Here is a 22164-nt window from a genome sequence, read left to right as displayed (position 1 = left end):
CTGGCGTGTGTTTGGGAAGTGATTTGTTTGGGAAGTCATCACCACTCTGAGGAATCAATAACCTTTTAGCCACTCAGATTAATGAGAGGCAAATGTGCCTTCTCTCGTCTCTTTTACCGGTGCGCACACAGTAGCAATTTAGGGAGACCCGCCGGGGGGGGGGGGGGGGGGGGCGGAAGGTTTGACATGCATGATGAATGACCAATCCAGTGAAGACAAACAATGTAATTGCAATATTTGAAGTGGGCTGCATTAAGTCAGCTCAACAGCAGTGCAGTTTTCGTAGTGTTCCCTCTCCTTTGCCCCCTTTGTCAGAATCACTTTGATCAGCACAACAGAGCCAACAGTGGGAAAACGCTGCGTTCAGTCAAATGATTTATTAAACCCCCCAGATTCTGTATATCTATGTAGTAATTAATTTTTCCATCAAACTGACCTGATCTGTCTCGGCTCTGTCCTCCCGCAGCTGATTGGCTCGATCATTGGTCGTCAGGGCACTAAGATCAACGAGATCAGGCAGGTGTCAGGAGCTCAGATTAAAATCGGGAGCCAGCTGGACGGGACAAGCGATCGCCATGTCACTATCACAGGAACACCAGTGAGCATCAACCTGGCCCAGTACCTCATTACCTCCTGGTAAGGCCCAGTGACACACACAGCAATCTAATGAATCATTGCAAGCACAGGCCTGACATAAAAGCACAGACTTAAAAGGGTCAAAGGCCGTGCTATAAGTGATAATGAGGTGCTGCTGGTATGAAGAATGAGTAAGAGCAGGTCTGTGTTGTGTGCTGGATAGTAATGTCTTGTTGGAATTCAGGCATTGCTATGCTCTGACATGTTTTTTTTTTAATTAGCTTTTCTTCTATATAAGACCATAAGGAAGGAAATTAATCTGCATTAAATATACTTATCAGTTCTTGCTTTTAACAATTAAAAAAAAAAAATTCTGCTTCTAAAAGAGGAAAGAATACAAAAACATTCCCACTTTAACCCTTGTGACTGATTCAGATCAGCTTTGCCTCATTATTTTTTGGTGTTCCTCAAACTGCATTTCTTTCTGTGTAAAACATATGCTAGCAGTGACAAAAAGGTGTCAACAATGATAAAAAAAAATGTTTATATACAGTATGTACTCAAGTGCACCTGATAGCCAACTACAATACATAGAGGGAGTCAAGTGACAGGTAGCCAGGAGATTTTTCTGGATACCAGTAACAGCGGCAAAAAAATATTCCAGCAAAGTTGAACAAGTGTTGAAGAAAATGTGGGCCATATACTGGTGATCGTATTCACTTATGTTTGTCACGTCATAAACAAATACTATATTGAGGGTGAGATATTAAAGAATACTGCTAACAGCTACTGCAACAATAAAGTGGATCACAGTGAAGTCGCTCAAACCTGTAAAACAACTAGTTCAAAAAGTTATGGGAGACAAATCAAATGGAACAAATGATACACTCCCTGACAAAGATTTTTTTATCAAATGGTGGAGGCCGCCTTATAGACCTGCAATATTAACATCTTCATTCATCCATTTCCTTCCACTTCATGGTCACAGGAGCTTGGAGCCTTCCCCAGCTGACATAGGGCAAGAGGCAGGGTTTTAAGAGGGCAGTGGGTATTTCCAACACTTGGTTTTCATGCCCTCTGATTCTTCTTATTTTCACATTTGCGTTCTTTAACCTCTAACGGACGCTGACTTAAAATGCATCACTTCCAGTAAATCTGTTATAATGTAACGTAGCTACCCTCTGGAGCCACATAAAGCTTTTCTTTTTTTCCACACATGCATTAATGCTCTCCAAGACCTGCAAACAAACTGCAATAAGTAACTTTGGTGGAGTTCCCCTTTAATGATTTTCCAGAAACTTCCCCCAGTGTTGCAGCAACAGAATAATCCTCTAATCTTCCTTCCCTGTTCTATCTCCACGACTCCCTTTTCTTTTCTTTTTTTTCCTATCATAGTTTAGAGACAGCCAAATCTACAGCCCAGGCAGCCAGCATGGGAAGTCCAGTTGACCTCAACATGGCCTTCACCCAGCCAGCCTCCCCAGCTGCTTCTCCTGCACCCACCCTGGCTGCCGTGAGCACCCTGACCCCAGCTCATGTTCTGGGAACTCCGTACGGTGCCATGCCCCTCTCCGGGCTGCTGGGGGTGAAGTCCGTCCCCTTTCTGACTTTGTCCAGCCCGGCCCCAGCCGTAGCCGTCACTGCAGCACCCTCCCACACCACTCTGGCTGCCTACACAGCCAAAATCTCCTCAGCCAACTGCATCAAAAAGCCAGAGAGACAGAAGTTCGCTCCCTACTGATGAAGCCTCTGAGCTCCGTGCGCAGAGTCAGATGAAGGACAGCTGCAGTGTTCTTTCACAAACCCCTGATGTAGCCATATCCGCTGGCAGAGATGCTCTTGCCTTTTATTCTATGACACACCAACAGAGACGAGACCAATGGAGATGTGGATAAAGCTATTAAAAGTTATTTACGACTATAGATAATTTGTGAGTTACCCATGAATTGATGGACAGCTTTCATTGTCACCTCATCACTGTTATTGATCACAAAAAAACGATTAAAAAAAAAAGGGCTGAGGTCTCACCTGAGACACACATGTTTACCAGTGTTTACATGTGTGTCTCAAGTTAGAGATCAGCTAAGTATTTATCCTCAATAAATTTGTAAATTATACTCAGATGACAGATGCTCTACTGTATGATGCTTTTATACAATGTCTACGTTTGCCTCTTGAAGTTTTTAAGAAAATTTGTAAATGTCTGGGGGTGTTTTGTTTTTGTTTTTTTGTTTTTTTTAAATAATCCGTGCTATATTACTGTGCTTTACGTTGTTCAGTGTTATGTCTTTTTTGTTGGAATTTATTTTGAATGTGCAACTTGGTTAATCTTTATTTATTAGTATTGTTTCATTTATTAAAAGTCTTTGGTTCCTGTTAATGGTGGCTTTATCTATTTGCTTCACAGGCATTCAAAGAGCAATGATGAAGCTTTGCAGAAACTCATTTTCAGGAGGAAACAGTACACACACACAAAAAAAACAAGACAACGCCACATTTAGGTTATTCCTGTTTTCTCTCAAATAACAACAAGATGGGAGGTTCTCATTTTAGCTGCAAGAACTGATGAGAGATTCGTTTCACACTATTGTGCTCATGTGCCCCAAAACAATAACTGCAGAATGAGACGGTGCAACCTCAGAGGAGAAAAGGGCTCTGCTGGCATGATGGGCAATGTGCTCACATGTAAGTGTGCATGTAGAAAAACGCACGGTCACATGGCGTTCTGTGCAGAGAAAATGCGCTCTGTAAGTCCCTTGAGACAAAGTGTAGAGAGACTGTAAGACAGAGGGGTTTGTGTGGGGGAAAAAAGGGGCATTAACATAGCTAGGAGCTAGAAAAGATCTGAGGATTCACAGCGATGCTGTGGAAAAAACAAAATCTGTATCTGCATCAGCATGCACCACAGCATCATCATCCTCAGGAGAGGCAGCTAGAATCCTTTCATCCTAACTATTTCTGGGGGTTTTTTTCTGTCACTGCATCATGGATATGTGAGACACTATGAGTGCGCAGTCCTCACTGTTACCGAACACATTCACTTTTCAGAGGCAAACAAAAAAGAGTCAGTGCCTCAGTTTTATAGACTTTCTGCTGAAGTCCAGCAAACAGTGAAGCTAAATTATAACACAAAGAAAACTTGATCTTTGAGGTCCTTGAATTTCTCTTCTGTCTCTATGGTAACATCACTTGTGAGTCTATATATTATTCTTTCTAGGACCTCCCAAAATCCATGTACATGCCAAGATATAATGCTTGTAAAATCACCTTCAAATGACAAATCAGAGCACCTTTTTCAGCAGTAACTCAAAAAAACTATTTTCTGTATGATCAGTCTCTGACATGATTATAGAGGAATTTTGGGCCACTCTTCTTTGCTTCAGTTCAATGGGGTTTGCAGGCATTCGTGTTGGCACAGCTCTCTTGAGGTCCCACCACCTCATTTCAGGCAGGTTGACTTTGACCGGCCATTACAACACTTTCTTTTCTTTTCCAGCTGTTCTGTTTGTTCTTGTACTTGAAATCTTTGTCCTCTTACATGACCCAGTATTGGGTTTTAGCTGTCTGACAGATGACCCACCATTTGACTCCAGAATACTTTAAGTACGGAGGAGTTTGTGGTCAGCGCAACAACAGCAAGGTGTCCAGCTCCTGTTCTAAGCCCAGAAGATCATCACTTCACCACCATGCTTGACAGCTTGTATGAGGTGTTTGTGTTGATGTGCAGTATTTGTTTTTCACCAAATATGGTGCTGTCATTTGTGGTCAAACATGTCAACTTTAGCCTCTGACTGCAGTCTATTTCTAACTAACCCATTCCCTTTGACCCTTAGTATACTATAAAAACCTATCATGTGATTATGTTACAGTTTTATAGCATTTATAGTCCGAAGCAGATCAAAGTCCATAGTATTTAAAGGTTTGCCAATAGCTTACTGTGAAATATGCTTTCTTTACACGAACAGATAAACTCCACTGATATTCCAGCTCCATTACCACACACCAGATACGTTGCATTAGAATATCAAAGCATGAAGTTTGAGCTGGTGACAGCTGGGACCCTAGCTGTCACTTAGCTGTCACATTTTCTTTTTTCTTGTTCTTCTTTCAGTTGTGGTGGACTCGGGGGATGTGTGGCATGCTGTTATCTATGCACACTCGCAAAACTGAAAATAGCACAAATATCTGCATTCTTACCACTGTAGCGCTCAGCCTCGGTAATTCAGTGACAAACAGCACCCTCCACTGTCGACTCAATATACTGCGTGACCCTTCACGGTACAGAAAAAGGTAGCGAGGAAGAGTTAGAGCTGATAAAAGATTGTCTTTAATGTTTGGCATTGTTAATGAATTCCATACCACAGCAGTTATGGGAGTAGGAAAACCACTTTTACAACCAAACACTGTTTGATCATGCTAACACCATATGTACAGGAAAGCACATTGAAAAGTGTATAAAGTATTTATATGAGAGGACTCAAGTCAAGAACGGTGGAGACAGCCACAGTCTAATGGATTCGTCCTTTTCCAAACACTGATTATAGATATTTATCAATTACATTGATCTCTGGAGTACATGTATATACACAAAACAACAATAAACCTTTTGGGGGTTTCTGCAATAATTCTCAAAAATATTTCACAATACTGCTGTATGTACAATAACAGAATTTACATTGAAAAATTCTATTGTACCTATATTTTGAGTATCACTTCAGTCACCAGTTATCCTCAACGCCATCAAGCTCACAAGAGATACTCATGTGCCGTTACAGATCTAATGACCTCATGTTCAACTCCATACAAAGTACAGCAGCCTATTCAGTGCCTTCTGTCCCGGTACGGTTTCTGAAATATGTTCACACAACTGATGATCTCACATACAAAAATAGATGTTGTCTAGTCAGCTGACAACTTGATGTACAGTAACACAAAGCATCCACCTGCAAAAAACAACCAGGAAAACAAGTAATTGTTAAAATATTAGCTATATCCTTCCAACCCCCACGGGACGATAAAGAGCGCTGTTCTTTCTGCCCCACAGTAAAAGTAAACCCTTCTGCCAGTCCGGGCTTCAGCATTCTTGTGTAACATGTCATCAGTTTTGAAACAACAGAAGGTAATTGAGAAAGAGCCGCAGGCAGAATAAGAAATATTAGCGCTACAAACCAAACAACAATCTGAAACCAAAGCGGGACAAAACCATACAAAAACATCACTAAGTAGATATCTTCTTTTTTTCTATTTTTTTTTTTCCTTCAGGGAGTTTACGGTGAAGAAAGTGAAAAGGAGAATGGCTGTTACTACATGAGCTCCCCACAGTCCGGATGAGAGGTCAAACTGCATTTGAGTGCACTTAAGGCAGGTAGGCGATTCCAATGCTGTCTGTGTGGGCTCCTCGACCGGTCACTGAGCAGTTGGGGCGGATGGGTGGGGGGGCGTGTGGGCTCGACAGGTTGTCGTCAGGCGCAACAAAAATTGCCACTGCAGCTGTCCAGGTTCAGCCCTCACTACTCAACATGGTCTGACAACCATACACAGAGAAGGGAAATGACGGCAAGAGAGTGGTGTTGGTGTTAGTTTGGAGTCCAGCAGGTGTGAAGTGGACAGTTCTTCATTCTCCGTGAACATGAAAGCTGACAGGTGTGGGGCCTGTCTGTCAACTGTCCTCAGTTTGCCTTCAGTCTGCCAAACACCTTCATTCCTCTCGAGATATCTTTGTCACACAGAAGAGACAAATAGAGACGTCTTCAACAAAGACTCAACTTAAAGCACTTAAACATTAACCAGGATTGCAGCTGGTGCAATACAAGTAGGAACATCTCATCTGAATACATTCACGTGGGTTTCCATACCCATGGTACGGATGGGAAATCATCAGTGACTTAAGTTCGTGTCCCTTGAGATGCTGGTCTAAGAGGAGAGCTGCAAGTACACCAGCGATTTGCGACAGCCCAGCAGCAACACGTATTACAGTGCGCATTTGATATGATTCACTATTAAGGAGCACTTAACAGTGTTTTGAAAAAACATAATGGACATAAGCCTTTGAAAACACTATAATGTAGCAAATTTATCAAAATAAGAATTCTGATATATGAAGCATTTAAAGCAGAGAAGTCACCTCGCTGTGACTAATAACCTTCTGTAGTTTCCTCGTGTTGTGAAATGACATGAAAAGCAAAATTAAGGGAGTTCACAGCTTATACTGCACCTGGGATCATGTTGGTTATGATCGTGGTCGTCATGTTTCACAAAACCGTTTTCATATTATTCTCAAGTGGAAAAAAAAACATGCTCACAGACGAGTTGTACAATTGTGTACAATCAATATAAATTTTTGAACAGAAGTTAATTGATCCCCTTGTTCAAGAGATATTTTTCTTTTAATTCTAAGAGGCCACGCGAAGCAGCGGCAGCGGTTGTGCCTCAAACCGTAGCTTCAACCGTCTTCGCTCCTTCGTTCCTTTCCTTCATGTGCACTGAAGTTAAACCGCAGAACATGACAATCGAGCATGCTCCATTGCGTCACATTAGACTTGTTCTACTACCGCTTCCTTTTACTCAGTGCAAATGAAGGGAAGAAGAAAAGGAGAAGAAAGCTCTAACGTAAACTGAGCTGGAGTTTCAGATCACTGTGTCTCCTCGTGCTCCTCGCTGATGCACTGCTCCCAGGCATGTTTGCCCTGGTCCTCTCTGTGGCCATGAGGGGAATGGAAGATCCTGCGGGGGAGCGGGATGGGTTGAGGTGGCAGGTCCTCCTCAGGAATGCAGCCCTCTCTCAAGTAGGGTTTGGGGGGCACAGCTGGAGGCTGAGGTCTGCGGTAAGGGATGTGATGAGGGCCATGAGTTGGGGCGTGGTGGTGAGTTGGTGGCCCATGTGAGTGGCTGTCCAGCCCTGGGTGGGCATGAGCGTGAGGGTGCGGGTGGTTGTGCGGGTGTGACGCCGGGCTGCGGTAGTGGAAAGGGCGAACCGGGTCCATGGAGTCGATTTCTCCTCCGCCGTAGTGGATGTGCATGTAGGGAGACGCCATGTACTCGTCAGGTGGGGACCACAGGTGACTTGGAAGAGGCTCCAAGGCATCGTTCCTGATGGGTCCAGGATCAGGATACTGACCCCCGAAGTTACTCTCACTCAGGGAGGAGACACCGCTGCTGGCGCTGCCTGATAGAGTGGAGTTACTGCCTCCCAAAGCAGACTGAGGACTGGTAGGAGAGCCAGGGATTGGGTGGAGAGGAGACTAGAGAAAGAGAAAGAGAGAGGATGTCATGGGTGTATTTTTTAAGTAATGTTGTTAACAATCCTCCTTAAATGTCAAGAATACTGAAAAAGCCAGTAATTTGACATGTACTGGTAAGGATCCAGTTAATTTGTGTGTCTGTGCGTTTGTGTGTAAAAGCAGAGAATTTCATAAATAAGAGCTTCTAAGAAAGTACCGTTCCTGTGAAATTTTCAAAATGTGTTTTCAAAAGCTAAGTTTACATTTCGGCTTGATATCTCTTTTAACTTTTTCCCACTTGAGTGCTTTTTAGAGCTGTTGTCAAATTTCATCTTAATGGGGAAAAGAGTAAAGACGATATCTAAAAGTGGATCGAGGGTAAGAGAAACCTCAAATAATCAAAAGATCAAAATAAACAAAGTAAACATTTGCCAATGTTGAAAGTCATGCGTCCTGAACAAAGCAGGTGTGGTAGCAGGGTGTGGTCTTTGGCTCAGATGCAGGGGAGGGGTGGAGTAGAAGGTTTAGAAGACAGAGCCAAGAGAGGCTGGCTGGAAACTCTCAGTCCTTATCTAATCATGTCTCTTTTACTTATGCAGTAGCGCACTGAGACTGAGGTGACTGCACAGAACTTGGTTTGGCAGACGGAAATCTACAGCGGCTGACGCCCTGAAAAAGATCCGGCTCTGTCTGAAAAGACGGTGATAAAAGTGTGTAAATAATAAAGAAACCAAGCACACCAGTCTACCCATATCTGACAGTGTGTGCGTTAATGTCCCTAATGTGGCAGGGTTTTTGCTACAACAGGTAAATACAAAATTATAAATTCAAAGTGGATGATGTTTTTCTTAAGCTTGTACCTTTCGGAGGGAACGGACAGGCAGGGCAGGAGGAGGGTCGCTGTTCTGTTGGTGAAATGCATCACAGTGCATCAGGAAATGTCCTGTGAAGAGAGGTTCAAGGCATAAAAGTCAGGAAAAGGAATAAAAAAATAAAAAGCCCACAAAGTCCATATCATTATAGACAATGAGTAGTACCCTAACCAAACAGATTTCCTGAAATCCACGACAAGCATAACTGTGAAGTAAAATGAAACGGTACCTGGTGGGAAGGACCTGGGTGGGACAGGGGGCATTATTACCCCTCCGGTAGAAGCTGGCATGTAGGTCATCTGCTCCCTGTTCTCCCCATCCAGACTCCAGCTACTAGGAGTGTTGGGAAAGACTGAAAGGGAATACAAAAACTTTTTTTTAAGACAGCACAAACATCTTATGCACCAAAATAGCTAGTTTGTTGCTCATATATGTTACCTTTCTCTGGTAGAGTCATATGAACATCAGTACAAGGCTTACAGGGGCTAACTTGCTGAAGTAAGGCACGCTGCATGTGGTTGTTCTGGAAAAAATAAAATGAAGCAAAAGAACAAAATGACACAGAAACACAGAAACAGAACACATTTTTGTTTGTATATTCATTCAGCATTACGGGATTGCAGATTCCCCCCACCTGCCCATTCTCTGCCATGTTGTAGTACATGGAGTTGTTTGCTCTCTCGCGATGAGACGGCAACAGAATCATCACTTCTCGGTTGTGTTTGGCCTTATCGGGTAAGGATGGAGAGCCTGGACAAAAAAAAAAGACGCGCAGGTAAACGATTTTTATTTGCAAATAAGTAAGAGACAAAGATGTTTGTTGTCATAAAAGTGCAGAATTTTGCAGCCTTGTTACTTTCTAGTGTTGCTTATTTATGTGAGCATCTTATTACAGGATGGTTAGTATGGGTAATATACAGTAGTGACTATCAGATGTGACTTTCTGCTTTGTTCCTCACCTCTGGCACTTGAGGGGGCAGAGTTAATAATCTGGGAAGAGTTGGAGCGGATTGAGCTCAGGCTGGAGGACGAAGGGCTTGGCTGCAAAACAAAACTTTTATTTGTCTTTTGTGCTTTTGTACTCTGTAGAATAAACCAATGATTAATGCTGTTCATCAAAACAATAACAATTAAGTGAAAGAGTTAGATTATAGTTTACATCCTCAAAAGATCGGATCTCATGTGAGTTGCACTCTGTAAAGAATGCAAATTATTACAAGCTGAAGCACATTCCCACCAGTATTTGTTCATTTTTACGTCATCCAACTCCTACCTGCATGTGTAATGCCTCCTCAGGGTGCTCCCCCATCAGGCCGTCGGTCATGATGACGAGGTTTCCTGCCTCACTCGACGTGTGAGAGGACAGGGAGGAGGACGAGTGTCGGATCGAGCCCTGCAGATTTAGAGGACTGCAGGACAGACATAACGGTTGAGATCACTGAAACATTTATCTCTGTGTTTGTTTAATCGTTTTGCATTTTTATGCCTCTTTTACAGCCTGTACAGATTTATTTCAGAGGGCATTTGGTGTTAATTTCAAGAGTTTGGCTCATACTGCATTGTAGATTCACATCACGGGCATAACATAGTGCATAAATTCATACAGCTGCCCTGGGTATTGTTTTGAAGGTTTGAAAATTATGAGGCTAAAACACCAAATGAATCTCTAAACTAGCTTAGAAGAGCACCACGGCTGACCTGTGTCTGTGCATGAGCCGCACGCTCTCAGGGCTCATGTGGCTGTGGGAGGAGAGGATGCCTCTGGGAGAATTAACCCCTGGGCACCCTGCAGGTCCAAATCGATCCACGCCAGGCAGACCCTGCTGGGACCCAACCATATACTGCTCTGAATATTTACACTGCTCATGCATACACTTACTTATAAACTTAATGCACTGAAACACACTTGGCGTATAGTTTGAGTCACGTGTCACTCTACTCACGTGGTGCAAGCCTGTTCTCATCATGTGGAACTGGTCCACAAGCTTTTTGTGCAGAGGACGCATCTCTGGATGCACCAGCTTCTCGTGAACAGCCAGCCCTACTCCGAGAATGTGTACCTGATGATGAAATCAGAGGAATCAATAGTGACCTGAAGGTTTCACAACCATATGTTATGGTTAACATACAGTTAACGTATATTTTGAACTTTTTAAACCCAGCCTGACTTGTTCCTGCATTAGATCCTTCAGATGTGAGATCCTCTCTGTATCCTCTGGGTGACTGCTGATGTAGTCTTTATCAAAGAACGCCTGGGGTAGAGGGTGAGGCAAAAAATAAAGATCTCTCTCACAACGCCAATTCACCATTCATCATTTCTGCCATCCTCTCTCCCCTCTCCCTCAGCCCTACAGCAGTACCTCCTGATATCTGGCAATGCCTCCATTCACAGCAGCATCTATGACCCCATTGAGGCACATGCTGAGCGGGTTGATGTTCCCATGATGCTGCCTGTGCTGGTACTGGCTAATCAAAGTCCGCAGCTCCTGGGTCTTATTCTCCACCACGTAAATAGCATTCTCCAGAGGGCTGACCTCCACCTTGAAATAAATACAGATATTTACTCTGAGCTTTGATGAAAGAGGAGATGGCCTTTAAATGTTAACAGAAAACTGGCCATTAGATAATGTGTACTATACAAGGTGAGTGAGAGAACGTTTGAGCTCCTTACCACTTCTCTCCTTTCGACCTCTGCCCAACGGGAGATACCAGGGAGAGGACGCAAGAGGATCAAGGTTGTTCTCTCAATCCACAGACTCTGTTAAACATGTGGACAAAGAAGCCATCTCATATTAGCCACATCTGCAAAGAAGCCATCTCATATTAGCCACATCTGCTAGACTAATATAAAAGAAAACCGAGTGGAGACCCGACAGTGTATAAGAGATACTGGGCTGCAAACTATTCAGCACCGTGTTGTAGAGTACGATATAGGTCATTTCAGACTAGTGAGAATTCCTGTGTGGTGTGGTTCTGAATTTGGGTTACTGTGTCAGGACAAACTACAGTATCATACCTACAAGTCTCTTAAGCCCTGAAGGTTGTAGGGATTTGAGCATTGTTAGCATCGAGATAGAAATGGCAGGTAAAATAACAAGAATAAAAACAACAGCAGCAAAAGTTAAACAACTGTATTAATTTACTGACTGTTAAAGTTATAATTTAAGGGAAATTGATTTCTTCTTTTCTTTTTATCTTACCTTATGTACATGTAGTATCGAGTATTACAGTACTCACAGTCAGAGTATTCTGGTTGTGTTATGCACATGTAAACATCTTATTTTGAGAAAACAGAATTTTGTAGTATAGAAAATACCTTCTTTAAATTCCTTTTTTGGTACAGATAGCCTCTTATAATCTGATACTGTTATGATCCTGTTTGGTGATAATAAGATCCCGAATGTTGTGTTTCAAACTTAGTTGAAATAAATCTGAAAGATTAAGTGAAATGAAATTAATAAAAACAATGACTGGTTAGGACTTTAAATATATCATGAAATTATTAACTTGATACAACGAATGCTTTTCACCACCTGTCAAGATGATTTTCTTCTTTTATCATTGTTGTATTAAGCCAATACATAGGCTGAACGGCCACTTTGTTAGGCACACATGTTAAAGTGTTCATTTAAGCAAAATGAGCTACTGAAGTTTAAACCGAGCATCAGGATGGGGGAGAAAGATGATTTAAGCGACTTTGTAATAGTCTTTGGTGCCAAATGGGTTGGCCTGACTATTTCAGAAACTGCCGATCTAAATATCAGACCATTATTCATCACTGACATTTTTTTACTGCGGCCTCTGTGCGCTGTTACATTTTGCTTCATCGTTTGATGGTGACATTTCGCCCTGGCTGGGAGTCAAAAAGGAACAGAGCAGCTATGGTTCAGAAAGTAAATAAGACTGGCGTGGGAAAAGACATTTCCAGCAGATACATTCAAACAGATTTTGAGGTTATTAAGAATTTATTTCCCAAATGTATGAAGAGAATTATATCCAAAGGAGCTGCTGGGTTTCAGCACATTTTAAACCGTTACTGTGTCACATGCTGCACTGAGTGATTTGAAAATGTTAAGAAGGAACCAAATTCATACATAAGATAGGCAGGCAGTTCCATCGTTGTATCATTTGCTGTATATCATTCAGGAAAGACTGATGTTATCCTATGCACATACTAGCCACTTTATTGGGTACACCTGTCAAACTGTTAATGTAAATATCTAGCCAGCTAATCACATGGCAACAACTCAGTGCATTAAGGCATCTAGACACAACCTTTTGAACTAAGTATCAGAATGGAAAGGTGATTTCAGTGACTTTGAATTTGGCACGGTCATTGGTCATAGACAGGCGAGTCTGAGTACTTCTGAAACTGCTGATCTACTGAGAGAAAATATCCAGTTAGCGGCTATCATGTCAAGGTGGGTCAAAACCTCTGAGGTATGTTATTGAATTTATGCCACAAAGAATTAAAGCAGCTCTGAAGGCCTGGTACTAACGAGATGTACTTAATAAAGTGGCCGATGAGTGTATATTTATTCGTATCTATATATGTTATGTGCCTATAATTATTTCATGCTAGTGCAGTTTTGCTTTTCCTCTTCACGCATTATTCAATTTTGCAGTGATTACGACTGATGTGGTCACATTTTATTCAGTGACTGTTGCTACACAAGCGAGTCATATTTGAATGAAAACCTGATATTACAAACTCAATTTACTACACACAGAAGAACTATTAAACCAGAATGTGTCTCAAATAATAATGCGGCAAATGTGACAATATTGACTTTAGCTGACCAGATTTAATACTAAAAATCTTATTAACACTTGGTTTAACTTTGTTGCAATTTTTTCTCATAGCTCATAATAAAGTAAATCTAATTATATTTATCTTCAATTATTGGTTATGCACGTAGCAGAGAAATTTAAAGGCATTAAAGGGCTTTAAAGGCATTATTGTCTAAGAGCTGTAGGCACTCCCCTGTGGCCACCTTAAGTGTTGCACTTGCTTACGTCACCTATACCTGCTTACTAGGGGTGCAACGATACACAAAATTCACGGTTCGGTTCGGTTCGATACTTTGGTGTCACGGTTCGATATTTTTTCGATACAAAAAAATGTTCATGCCTTTTTATTAATTTGTCATTTATTAAATTTTCACAGCACATTCTGCACCACATCTCTGTGCGTTCATCATTTGTTTGAAGCCAGCTCACCTCCTGCAACCACTTGTCCGAGAATACGTGCTTCTTTTGTGGTTTGGACTCCTTCTGACATTTCTTTGGAGGTGGAGGAACACCAAAGTAACTGCTTAAAGGAGCTTCTTCGACATCTTTAAGAGTTCTAAACAAATGTCTGTCCTCCTCCAGAAAATCTTATGTATGCAAACACGCGTTGCAACTTCTTATCTTGTGCGCGTTTTTTATTTTGACAGCGAATACGCACCTGCGGACCACTTATGTGCAGACCTGGTTATTTAGCTCGTCATATTGCAGCCACAGAAATTATTTTGTCCATGAAACCATAAAGCTGCACTTTCTTTTTGCCTTATAGTCTGATTTGTCATAAAGTTTCCGTTTTGTGGTAAGCTTTTCTTTGGCTGTCATTTCTTCACCCTGACCTGTCTTATTTGGCTCAGCAGAACTAAAATATGTATCCTGCTGCTTTTACACACGCACTCACTTAACGCTCAGCGATTCTCTGCGCGATCAACCTCTCACATGTTTAAGCTTGCTGCGGGAGATTTCACTTGTCATGTTTGCATAGTAAGCTAACGATTGATAAGATGATGTCAGAGGAATTGGTGCGCAAATTATCATCACTCACCGATCAGTGCTGTCGCTCTCTATACACAGTTCGCGCGATTGCAAAGTGAAAGCAAAAAACAAGCGCAAATTCAAATGCGATTTCAATATGTCACATATTCACAGTGGCTCACCGATGCCAATGACATAATTACCCAGCTACATTTCCGAAAGAATGCAAAAGCATTGACATATATTTTTCCTTCCTACGATAGGCCAACGGGCAGGGCAGGGCAGCCCGACTGGAAAAATCGCTAGCCCCGGGACGTCGGGCTAGCGATTTTGCAAGCCCTGTATCTGATTGAGGAATCACTCATCTTTGGAAAAGAGAGTTTATTACAGAGGAATGGCTCTTTCCAAAATAAAAGCTATAATATACGCTTCTTCTGGGCTATATTCTCAGCAGCATATTAAACATATCAGGTCCCCATAAGGAGAATCATGTGCTAACCGCTGACTCCGGTAAAGTTTGTAGCATGCCTGCTTGTTGTTTTTCTCTGCTTCCACTTGTCTTTGCACTAGGATGATGTCGGCGTAAATGTGCAGTCATATTCGTTGTGTTCCCACTAGTGCTGTCAGCGTTAATCTGAAATGAGGTTAACGCCACAACACGGCAAATCTCCGTTAACGAGCTACCGCGGATTGCCCCGTGTGTGGGGCTGGACAGCCAACACGTTCTAACTGCGCTAATGCACTAGTTCCCACCCATGTAATTGAGCATTGCGTGGCACATCCAACATACTGTTTTACTTTAGTCCATGACACGCTTACCTTCAGGGTCATACATCACATGAAAACCAAAATAGTTCCAAACGCCAGATCTGAATGAGGGTGGGGGAGGTTCAATTTGCCATGTTGCAAGGAGAGCTTAACTTCTGTCTCGCTAGCTTGCCCTGCGCTCAGTGAATCTGTGTTCGACTACTCTGCCTAGGCTGCACTGTCAAGCGCAGATCCACTGAGCGCTCAACACAGACAGCACCGTCAGAAGGAAAGTTGATAAAATAAATTAAAAATGTTGTATTGTTCGATACATATGCATACCGAACCGAAAGCACTGTATCGAACGGTTCAATATCGATACGAGTATCGTTGCACCCCTACTGCTTACGTCTCTTAAATGAAAAAATGTCTGCATAATTACACTGCAATTTCCACAGAGTTGGATCAGTTTCATTGTTTTATAATAGTGTTACAGCCATATTCAGTATTTTTATGTAAAAAAACTAAACAGTGAGTCAGAAATGGGCTGAGCTGGCACTGCGGGCTCAACGTACCCTGAACTCATTCTCGCGGTCCTTGGGCCCCTTGTGGAAAGGTCTGTCATAGTGGAAGCGGCTGACATTGTTTATGCGGTAGAAACTCTTGATCCTCTCAGGCACACGTTCCAGCTGAGGCACATCAGAAATGTCTGACACTGGAGTCACCGCATAGATCTGCAAGTCTAGAAGCCAAGTGTCAAGGAAGTGACAGACAAAGTCCGACATACATGCATATTCACTGAGGAGGAAGAGCAGAGGGGATGTTCAAAAGGAATACTTAGACAAAGCTTTCGTTTTTACTGTGTGACCCTGGAAATCAACTTCAGTGTTTAGTTCAGTATTTAATCTGTAATAATCTCTAATAACAACACTCAAATGTTTAGCAGAGTAATCAAAAGCCAATAAAATGCACAACACGTGGAGCAGCTGCTCTGCTTTTCAAGTCATTAAATCTATCAGGCAAAAATGAAAAATAAATCTGGTTACTGCTTTTCGAATGACTCAATGCAATATGAACATCTGCGGAGTGATGTTGTAATGGTCTCTCACTCTAAAGAAAAAATAATGAAGTCGTTTTAGCCATAGTGAAACTGCCAGGATACACTGAGCGTCACTTTGCAGGATGGTGTCGTCTGGAATGTTTGGATGCTGCATGGCGATGGCTTGCGGAAATTCCCCCAGCATCCTTTGCTGAAAGTCCTCGAGCCGTTCATAGTCATACCCGCGACAGACAAACTCCTTGTTCTGGAGAAAGAGAAAAGACATAAGACCGAAATGTTGCTGAGAATCTGCTGCAAATGATTCTCAGAGTTTAAGTGAGGTGTTCCTCTGGACATTGCTTAATTCTTTCCAGTACTGTCTGATTTACTATTAAATTTAGGTGGTATTGCACAAATAAATTACATTTCAAGAAAGGGTGTATGGTTGGATTTCCAGTGCACTCTTCAGACTACAAATATATAATCTGAAGTTTGTAGAGTCAAACTGAATGGATAGATGCTTCATTTTATACATCAGTGACAAGTGGACTGAGAACGTCTTAATTTAAAGATTAAGAGGTATGGCTGAATACTTGTGTCCGTATAGTTTATGTGCAGCAGTAGATAGGCACTAACTGAAAAGCGTACAGTACACCTAACTCTTTATAGCTACTGGACATTGAAGTAAGCAAATTACAAAATTAACCACATTTGTGGAAGAATGGGTTGTTCTAATGAACTCACTAAATTTGAGTGAGTGTGGTACAATAATGGGACGTCGCTGGTAAGACAAGTGAGTTTGTGAAATGCCTTCCTTCGTAGATATTCCCCAATAAACTGTAAGTGGAAGCATTTAGGAACCACAGCAACTCAGCAAAGTTGCAGGCAACATAGTGGGGTCACCAAGTGTGTAAAATTCACCAGTGCTCTGCTGAGCTCCACACCTCGTCTGGCATTAATATTAGCACAAAAACTGTGCATGGGAGTTTTATGCATGGATTTCAAGCTCCTATAGGTGTAATGAATGAGTAGCCCAATACTTAGTCTTTGTAGTGTATGAAAGAAGTGACAGGGAGCAAAGTAACAGGACAGACATCTAAACAAGCCTCTGTAAAGCCCTCAGGAATGAGAGATTTAGGTGATAATTCTAGGATAATTTTCACACTGTTCTGTAATACATTCATTAAAAAAAAACAAAACGGCATCGGCAAGATTATATCTGTGTCAGACTGGATTTGGAAAGTCCTACCCTGAGGAAGAAAGGAAACTTCCTGCCATAGAAGCCCATTCGAAAGAACTCCGGTTCAATCCTCTGCTGTTCAATGATGTTGTCATAGTATGCTGCCTCCATTTTCTGTCACCGAATGAAAAAAAATGCAAGAGTCAAGATGAATAATCGAGCAATCGCACACATTACTGAGCTGACTCCATTTTCTTGGGAGTGTGGGTGTGCACAGGTAATTAGGGCATTGTGTTTGCCGCTGTGCACGCGTCACACCAAATAACAGAGCATGACGATAACGGAGGAAGCTGTCAACACTACCACCTTCTTCATCACAAAGGATGCTTGTTTGTTAAGAAAAGCAGAAATGAGGAACATGCGGGACTTACCCGTATCCAGCTGAGGCTCTGATAATCATATAGAGTCTCATACTGGAAAGCTAGCTCCCGGCAAAGAGAGATTCCATATTCCCAGCACTGCAAAGTCATAAGATGAAGCTGAATGAGAATAAATCTTGATTTATCCTTAATAATCAAGAGAAATGTCATAACATTAAAAGTGTGTTTTGGGAAGGTTGTAGGTTATTAAGATTTTAAATGGAACAATTTCAGCATCTAAATTGTCAGATTAGTGCAAAGAGACCATTATGATTTCAGGTTTTCTTTTTCTTTTATTAATATTATTTTTTCCATTTCTCCATATAAGAGAGTTAATTGGTATGTGTGGTAGAACGTGTTGCTGAGTCTGCTATCTACGGGCAGTTTTACCTTACATTTATCATTTTTCATTACCAGCAGAAGCAGGAGCAGCTTTACTGAGATCTACACTGAAAAAAATTATCTGGTGGATTAAAAGAAATATGAAAAAAAAAAGTATGAGTTTATATGAGTTTTATGCAGTAAAGTTAGGATTAGTCAACTCTTATTTTCTATATTATTATTGCAAAACTGTATTCGGTTAAATGAACTTTTTTATGTTTTTCATTCATGCGAAGACTTTTGAGTCATCTCATGTTAGAAAATTTAAATTGCAATGATGTAAAAGCTCTTAACTCTTACCGGGAGAACTGAACTGCAGCAAACTGCATATAATTTTAAACCACTTCGCCAAACTTTATTAAATCAGCTTTGTCCTCATTTATCATTTTTTATTTTTTCATTTAACCTGTCATATTATTCCCACTGTTTCTTCAATTTCCTAATCCTTGTTTTATTTGTGTTTTTAAGCTATTTATTTAATTATAATCTATTTGATTATGCTTTGCAAAGCCCTTTCTATTATTGTGTTGTTGTAATTATGCTATGAATGTTTAATAGATACAATTTGTTGCTGCTAAATAAACTAGCATTATTAGTCACATTTCTTTTCAGAGCAGTGTATTAAAGTGAAGGTGGTTAGCATAGTTTATTTTAAATGTGTTACAAAACACATTTAAAATGTGTTAAAATTGTGCTTAAACAAGAGGAAAAGACGAGCATAGTGTTAAAGATCTAAAAACTGGACCTGGCTTAGCTGTTTTCTCTCTGATTCATACACAGTAGAAACATTTTTCTAAGTCTCATCATTTATTTCACAAGCTTTCCTTTAAACAGATTCTGTTCGCCGTGTATGAACTGTAACAAATGCGGCAGCAGGTAAAGAACAGCTTCCCTTTTTAAACGAGAGCAGCAATAACACTGATTTAATGAAGGAGGCCACTTTTATTTCTTTCTCAGCTGCTCCCAGAGTCCAGAGGGCATTGTCCTCTCCAAAGCAGCAACACCAGTCAACTAATTCAATTTGGCGGATGAATACCAGCCAGGGAGGAATGATTCTAGGAAGCAAATCACATTTGAACAGAAATCTGACCCTCGCTGCTGCGTGCAAAGGCTGCATGTTTGTATTTGTATTATGATAGTCTGTGTTTACTTCAGCACAGAGAACTCTTAACTTAATTTAACTGGTTTTAGTTGCAATGATTTTCCACATATGATGATTGGATTGCACAGTAAACAGTAAAAAGATATAACAACTGAAAATTGCATAGAATAGTAGAACAGTAGCTCCACTACCCACCTAACACAGCATTAATGCTCTACAGAAATATTCATAAAGAGCCTATACTGGTAATAATAACATAATTACAGTTTAAAATGCTAATAAGTAATGAAATTACATTTTAAAGCTTTTATACAGCATGGTTTTACACTGCAGTGTTGGGTAAAGGGTTAGTGTGTCTTTCGCCCCTCTGAATTCTAGTTTAACAGAAGCAAGCAGGACTAGCTTATGAAAAATAAGTGGAGATATGCAATTACTGGGGCTGGCAAAAGATGTAAAAAACACTAAAAACTTGGGAAAAACATTGAATAGAAGCACTACAAGACTCTGACTCACTCCCAGAGTTAATGAGGGCAAAATCTGATTATACTTGGGAGCAGCTGCACTGCAGATGAGAACAAACAGCCCTTTGAACAAAAAGCAAAAAAAAAGCTATAAGATTTAATGTCGCTTTCATTTATCTAAGTTGATTTAGCTTCAAATGTGACTTGTCCAGCACGACCTAGTAATATCGATCCATCACTATAAAGTTAACTCAGCCTTTCCTTCATTTCCTCATTTGACTCACTGCTGGAGGCTCCGCTGCAGTGCAGTCAGAGGTTAGCACAGGTCAGAAATTACAGGCCTTTAATATTTGCATGAAACACTGGATTTAAGTCAGCAGAAACAGGAGCAGGAGACAAAGGAAAGGTATAAAAAATATTCACTTGCCTTGCCCTTGTTGAAGTAGTGGAGGATTTTACGACTCAGGTTCTCTTTACGTTGCCATTCGCTCTGACAGGGATAGTGAAGAAAATCCCTTAGGGGCCGGTCCTCCCACTGTAACAGCTCCCAGTACAGCAGGAGGGTGAAGGCTGCCTCTGTTGTCAAGAGGGTATGAAAAAAAATTGAGATTACCTTCTATATAAGTAAAAACCCAAAGGCTTTAGACACAGTTAAATTTTTTGTCCAGTTTTTGTGGACAGATGATGTATGACATAAAACAGTCAGCTGAACCTAAGCTCCCCTGATAATCATGTTTTTGTTTAAAAGCAGTCAGACTGCAAGGAGCATCTGCACGGTTAACACCATATCAGACCTATAACATAGTTTTGACTGAAGCTGACTAATCATGGGCATGGATGTCATGGTAAATTTGGGATTTAATGGTTTCTTTGAATCATTCTTTTTTCCAGGGTTTATTAATTGCACAGCATACAACATGTTTAATGAGTTTTTAAAAAAAAAAAAAAAAAAAACAAGAATTGTGTGCACAAGTTTGAATTCATTTTGGATTTTCTCTCATTCAAACAAGACCAAAAGTATATTCATAGGCTGAAATACACCTCTGCTAATATTTGGTAAATGTAATTCTAGTTGGACCCTTCTTCTTGAAGGCAGAGACCATTTAAATTGGTTGGCTTCCTGGCACAGATCTGGCTTTTAAGCATAATCAATTAATTTTTTTAGGAAGTTTAATGTTAGCCTGCTTTATCCATTCCAAAACCAATACTCATGTGTGTTTGGGATCATTGTCCTGTTAGAATAACCAATTATGTCCAAGTTTCAACTTAGCTGTTGATTTGAGGTAAGGTTGCTATTTCATTCATTTTGTCCAATGTAACAGTACCACTGGCAGTAAAACAGCCTCAGAGCATGATGCCACCACCACCATGCTTGGCGTTGTAGTGTTCTTAGGTCTGAAGCCTCACCTTTACTTGTCCAAACATGTCTCTTGTCATTGTAGCCAATTGTAGCTTGTAGATTAGAGATCAATCTTTGTCTCAACTGACCGTAAACCTTTTCTCTAGAAGGCGTTTGGCTTCTCCGTGTGGGCAGTTTCAGATTTCGGCTGCATATTGAATTGTTCAGTCGTGTCCAATAAGTCAATTGTTATCACTGAGGAGAAGTTAATAGGCCTCGGCCTTGTTGAGTTAAAAGACATCGTAGAATCTTCTGCATCACTTATTAAATAACTAAGTCTATATATATATATAAAGTATAGTATTTATACTTTTTAAAGTGTGAAATGAATAACTCTCTGTTTATTTTTCTGACCGTGAGGAGTATAAAAAAAAAATATTAAACTAAACAAATAGATAGTGAGTTGTCTCCACTATGGACTCTTTGTTAATTGTGAATAAGTTAACACACTTTGGTAGGTGTAATGTCACATAAAGTACAACTGAAATTATTAGTTCAAAAAGATTTTCAGTTGTTACAATTTGCTGATTTTTTTCTTATAAAATGATAAACTAAGTTTCCTTGAGTTTCTGAGTGTTGGTTGGACTATTTGAATTTTTAACCAACACTAGACTTCCACTAAAATCCAATTTATGCTGATTATCCTTTGTGTCCAAAGAAGAATTTTTACATAATGAATGATTAATCTGGTAAACACATAAATTGGCAGATTAACTGATAATAAAACAAATAAGTAAGTGTTCCAGCACTACGAAGCCACTGTACCCGCTGATCCCACCTTCTGAATTGAATCATATTTTGGAAAAAAAAGCAAAGTTTTTCAATGTTGGTTCTGATTCACACAATAACCACATGTGCAATCACACCCAACTCTGCTGGACACTTAAATGTGTTTTGGTCATTTTCCCAGCTGCCTGTTGTTTGTTTTACGTAAGCGGCAATGAATAAGATTGAATTCAATTAGTCACATTTGGCTACATTTATGCGCACACAATAACACCACTGCTG

The 22164-nt window shown here is 40.7% G+C and overlaps 2 protein-coding genes and 1 long non-coding RNA gene across 10 annotated transcripts in view; 2 read left to right on the top strand and 1 right to left on the bottom strand.

Annotated features, from left to right (window-relative positions):
* The window catches only part of LOC146494635 (poly(rC)-binding protein 4-like), a 46430-nt gene extending 41244 nt beyond the window's left edge, over nt 1-5186 (top strand). For all 6 annotated transcript variants that reach the window (XM_085145019.1, XM_085145023.1, XM_085145021.1 and 3 more), the window contains 2 exons: nt 467-636; nt 1972-5186. In XM_085145019.1, coding sequence (XP_085001145.1) covers nt 467-636; nt 1972-2317 — 516 coding nt within the window. In that variant the 3' untranslated portion in view covers nt 2318-5186. The remainder of the gene's footprint in view (nt 1-466; nt 637-1971) is intronic.
* LOC146494633 (dedicator of cytokinesis protein 3-like) overlaps nt 2787-22164 on the bottom strand; it is a 55084-nt gene continuing 35706 nt past the window's right edge. Inside the window, exons 38-54 of one of the 3 annotated variants that reach the window (XM_085145011.1) lie at nt 20185-20333; nt 17826-17912; nt 17464-17568; nt 16338-16479; nt 15751-15917; nt 11340-11426; nt 11029-11208; nt 10837-10920; nt 10612-10728; nt 10367-10509; nt 9942-10077; nt 9628-9709; nt 9303-9418; nt 9107-9191; nt 8898-9020; nt 8657-8739; nt 2787-7817 (exon numbers count right to left, since the gene is read on the bottom strand). In XM_085145011.1, coding sequence (XP_085001137.1) covers nt 7209-7817; nt 8657-8739; nt 8898-9020; nt 9107-9191; nt 9303-9418; nt 9628-9709; nt 9942-10077; nt 10367-10509; nt 10612-10728; nt 10837-10920; nt 11029-11208; nt 11340-11426; nt 15751-15917; nt 16338-16479; nt 17464-17568; nt 17826-17912; nt 20185-20333 — 2495 coding nt within the window. In that variant the 3' untranslated portion in view covers nt 2787-7208. The remainder of the gene's footprint in view (nt 7818-8656; nt 8740-8897; nt 9021-9106; nt 9192-9302; nt 9419-9627; nt 9710-9941; nt 10078-10366; nt 10510-10611; nt 10729-10836; nt 10921-11028; nt 11209-11339; nt 11427-15750; nt 15918-16337; nt 16480-17463; nt 17569-17825; nt 17913-20184; nt 20334-22164) is intronic. The other 2 variants (XM_085145013.1, XM_085145014.1) reach the window with 2 other exon arrangements.
* On the top strand, nt 20320-21383 carry LOC146494634 (uncharacterized). The gene is made up of 2 exons (XR_014871419.1): nt 20320-21040; nt 21159-21383. It is a non-coding gene; the product is annotated as an uncharacterized LOC146494634 (long non-coding RNA).

The sequence above is a fragment of the Neolamprologus multifasciatus genome, chromosome 20, assembly GCF_963576455.1.
Source record: "Neolamprologus multifasciatus chromosome 20, fNeoMul1.2, whole genome shotgun sequence".
Classification (NCBI taxonomy): domain Eukaryota; kingdom Metazoa; phylum Chordata; class Actinopteri; order Cichliformes; family Cichlidae; genus Neolamprologus; species Neolamprologus multifasciatus.
Note: the sequence above shows the minus strand (reverse complement) of the source record. Positions and strands in the feature narration are given on the sequence as shown.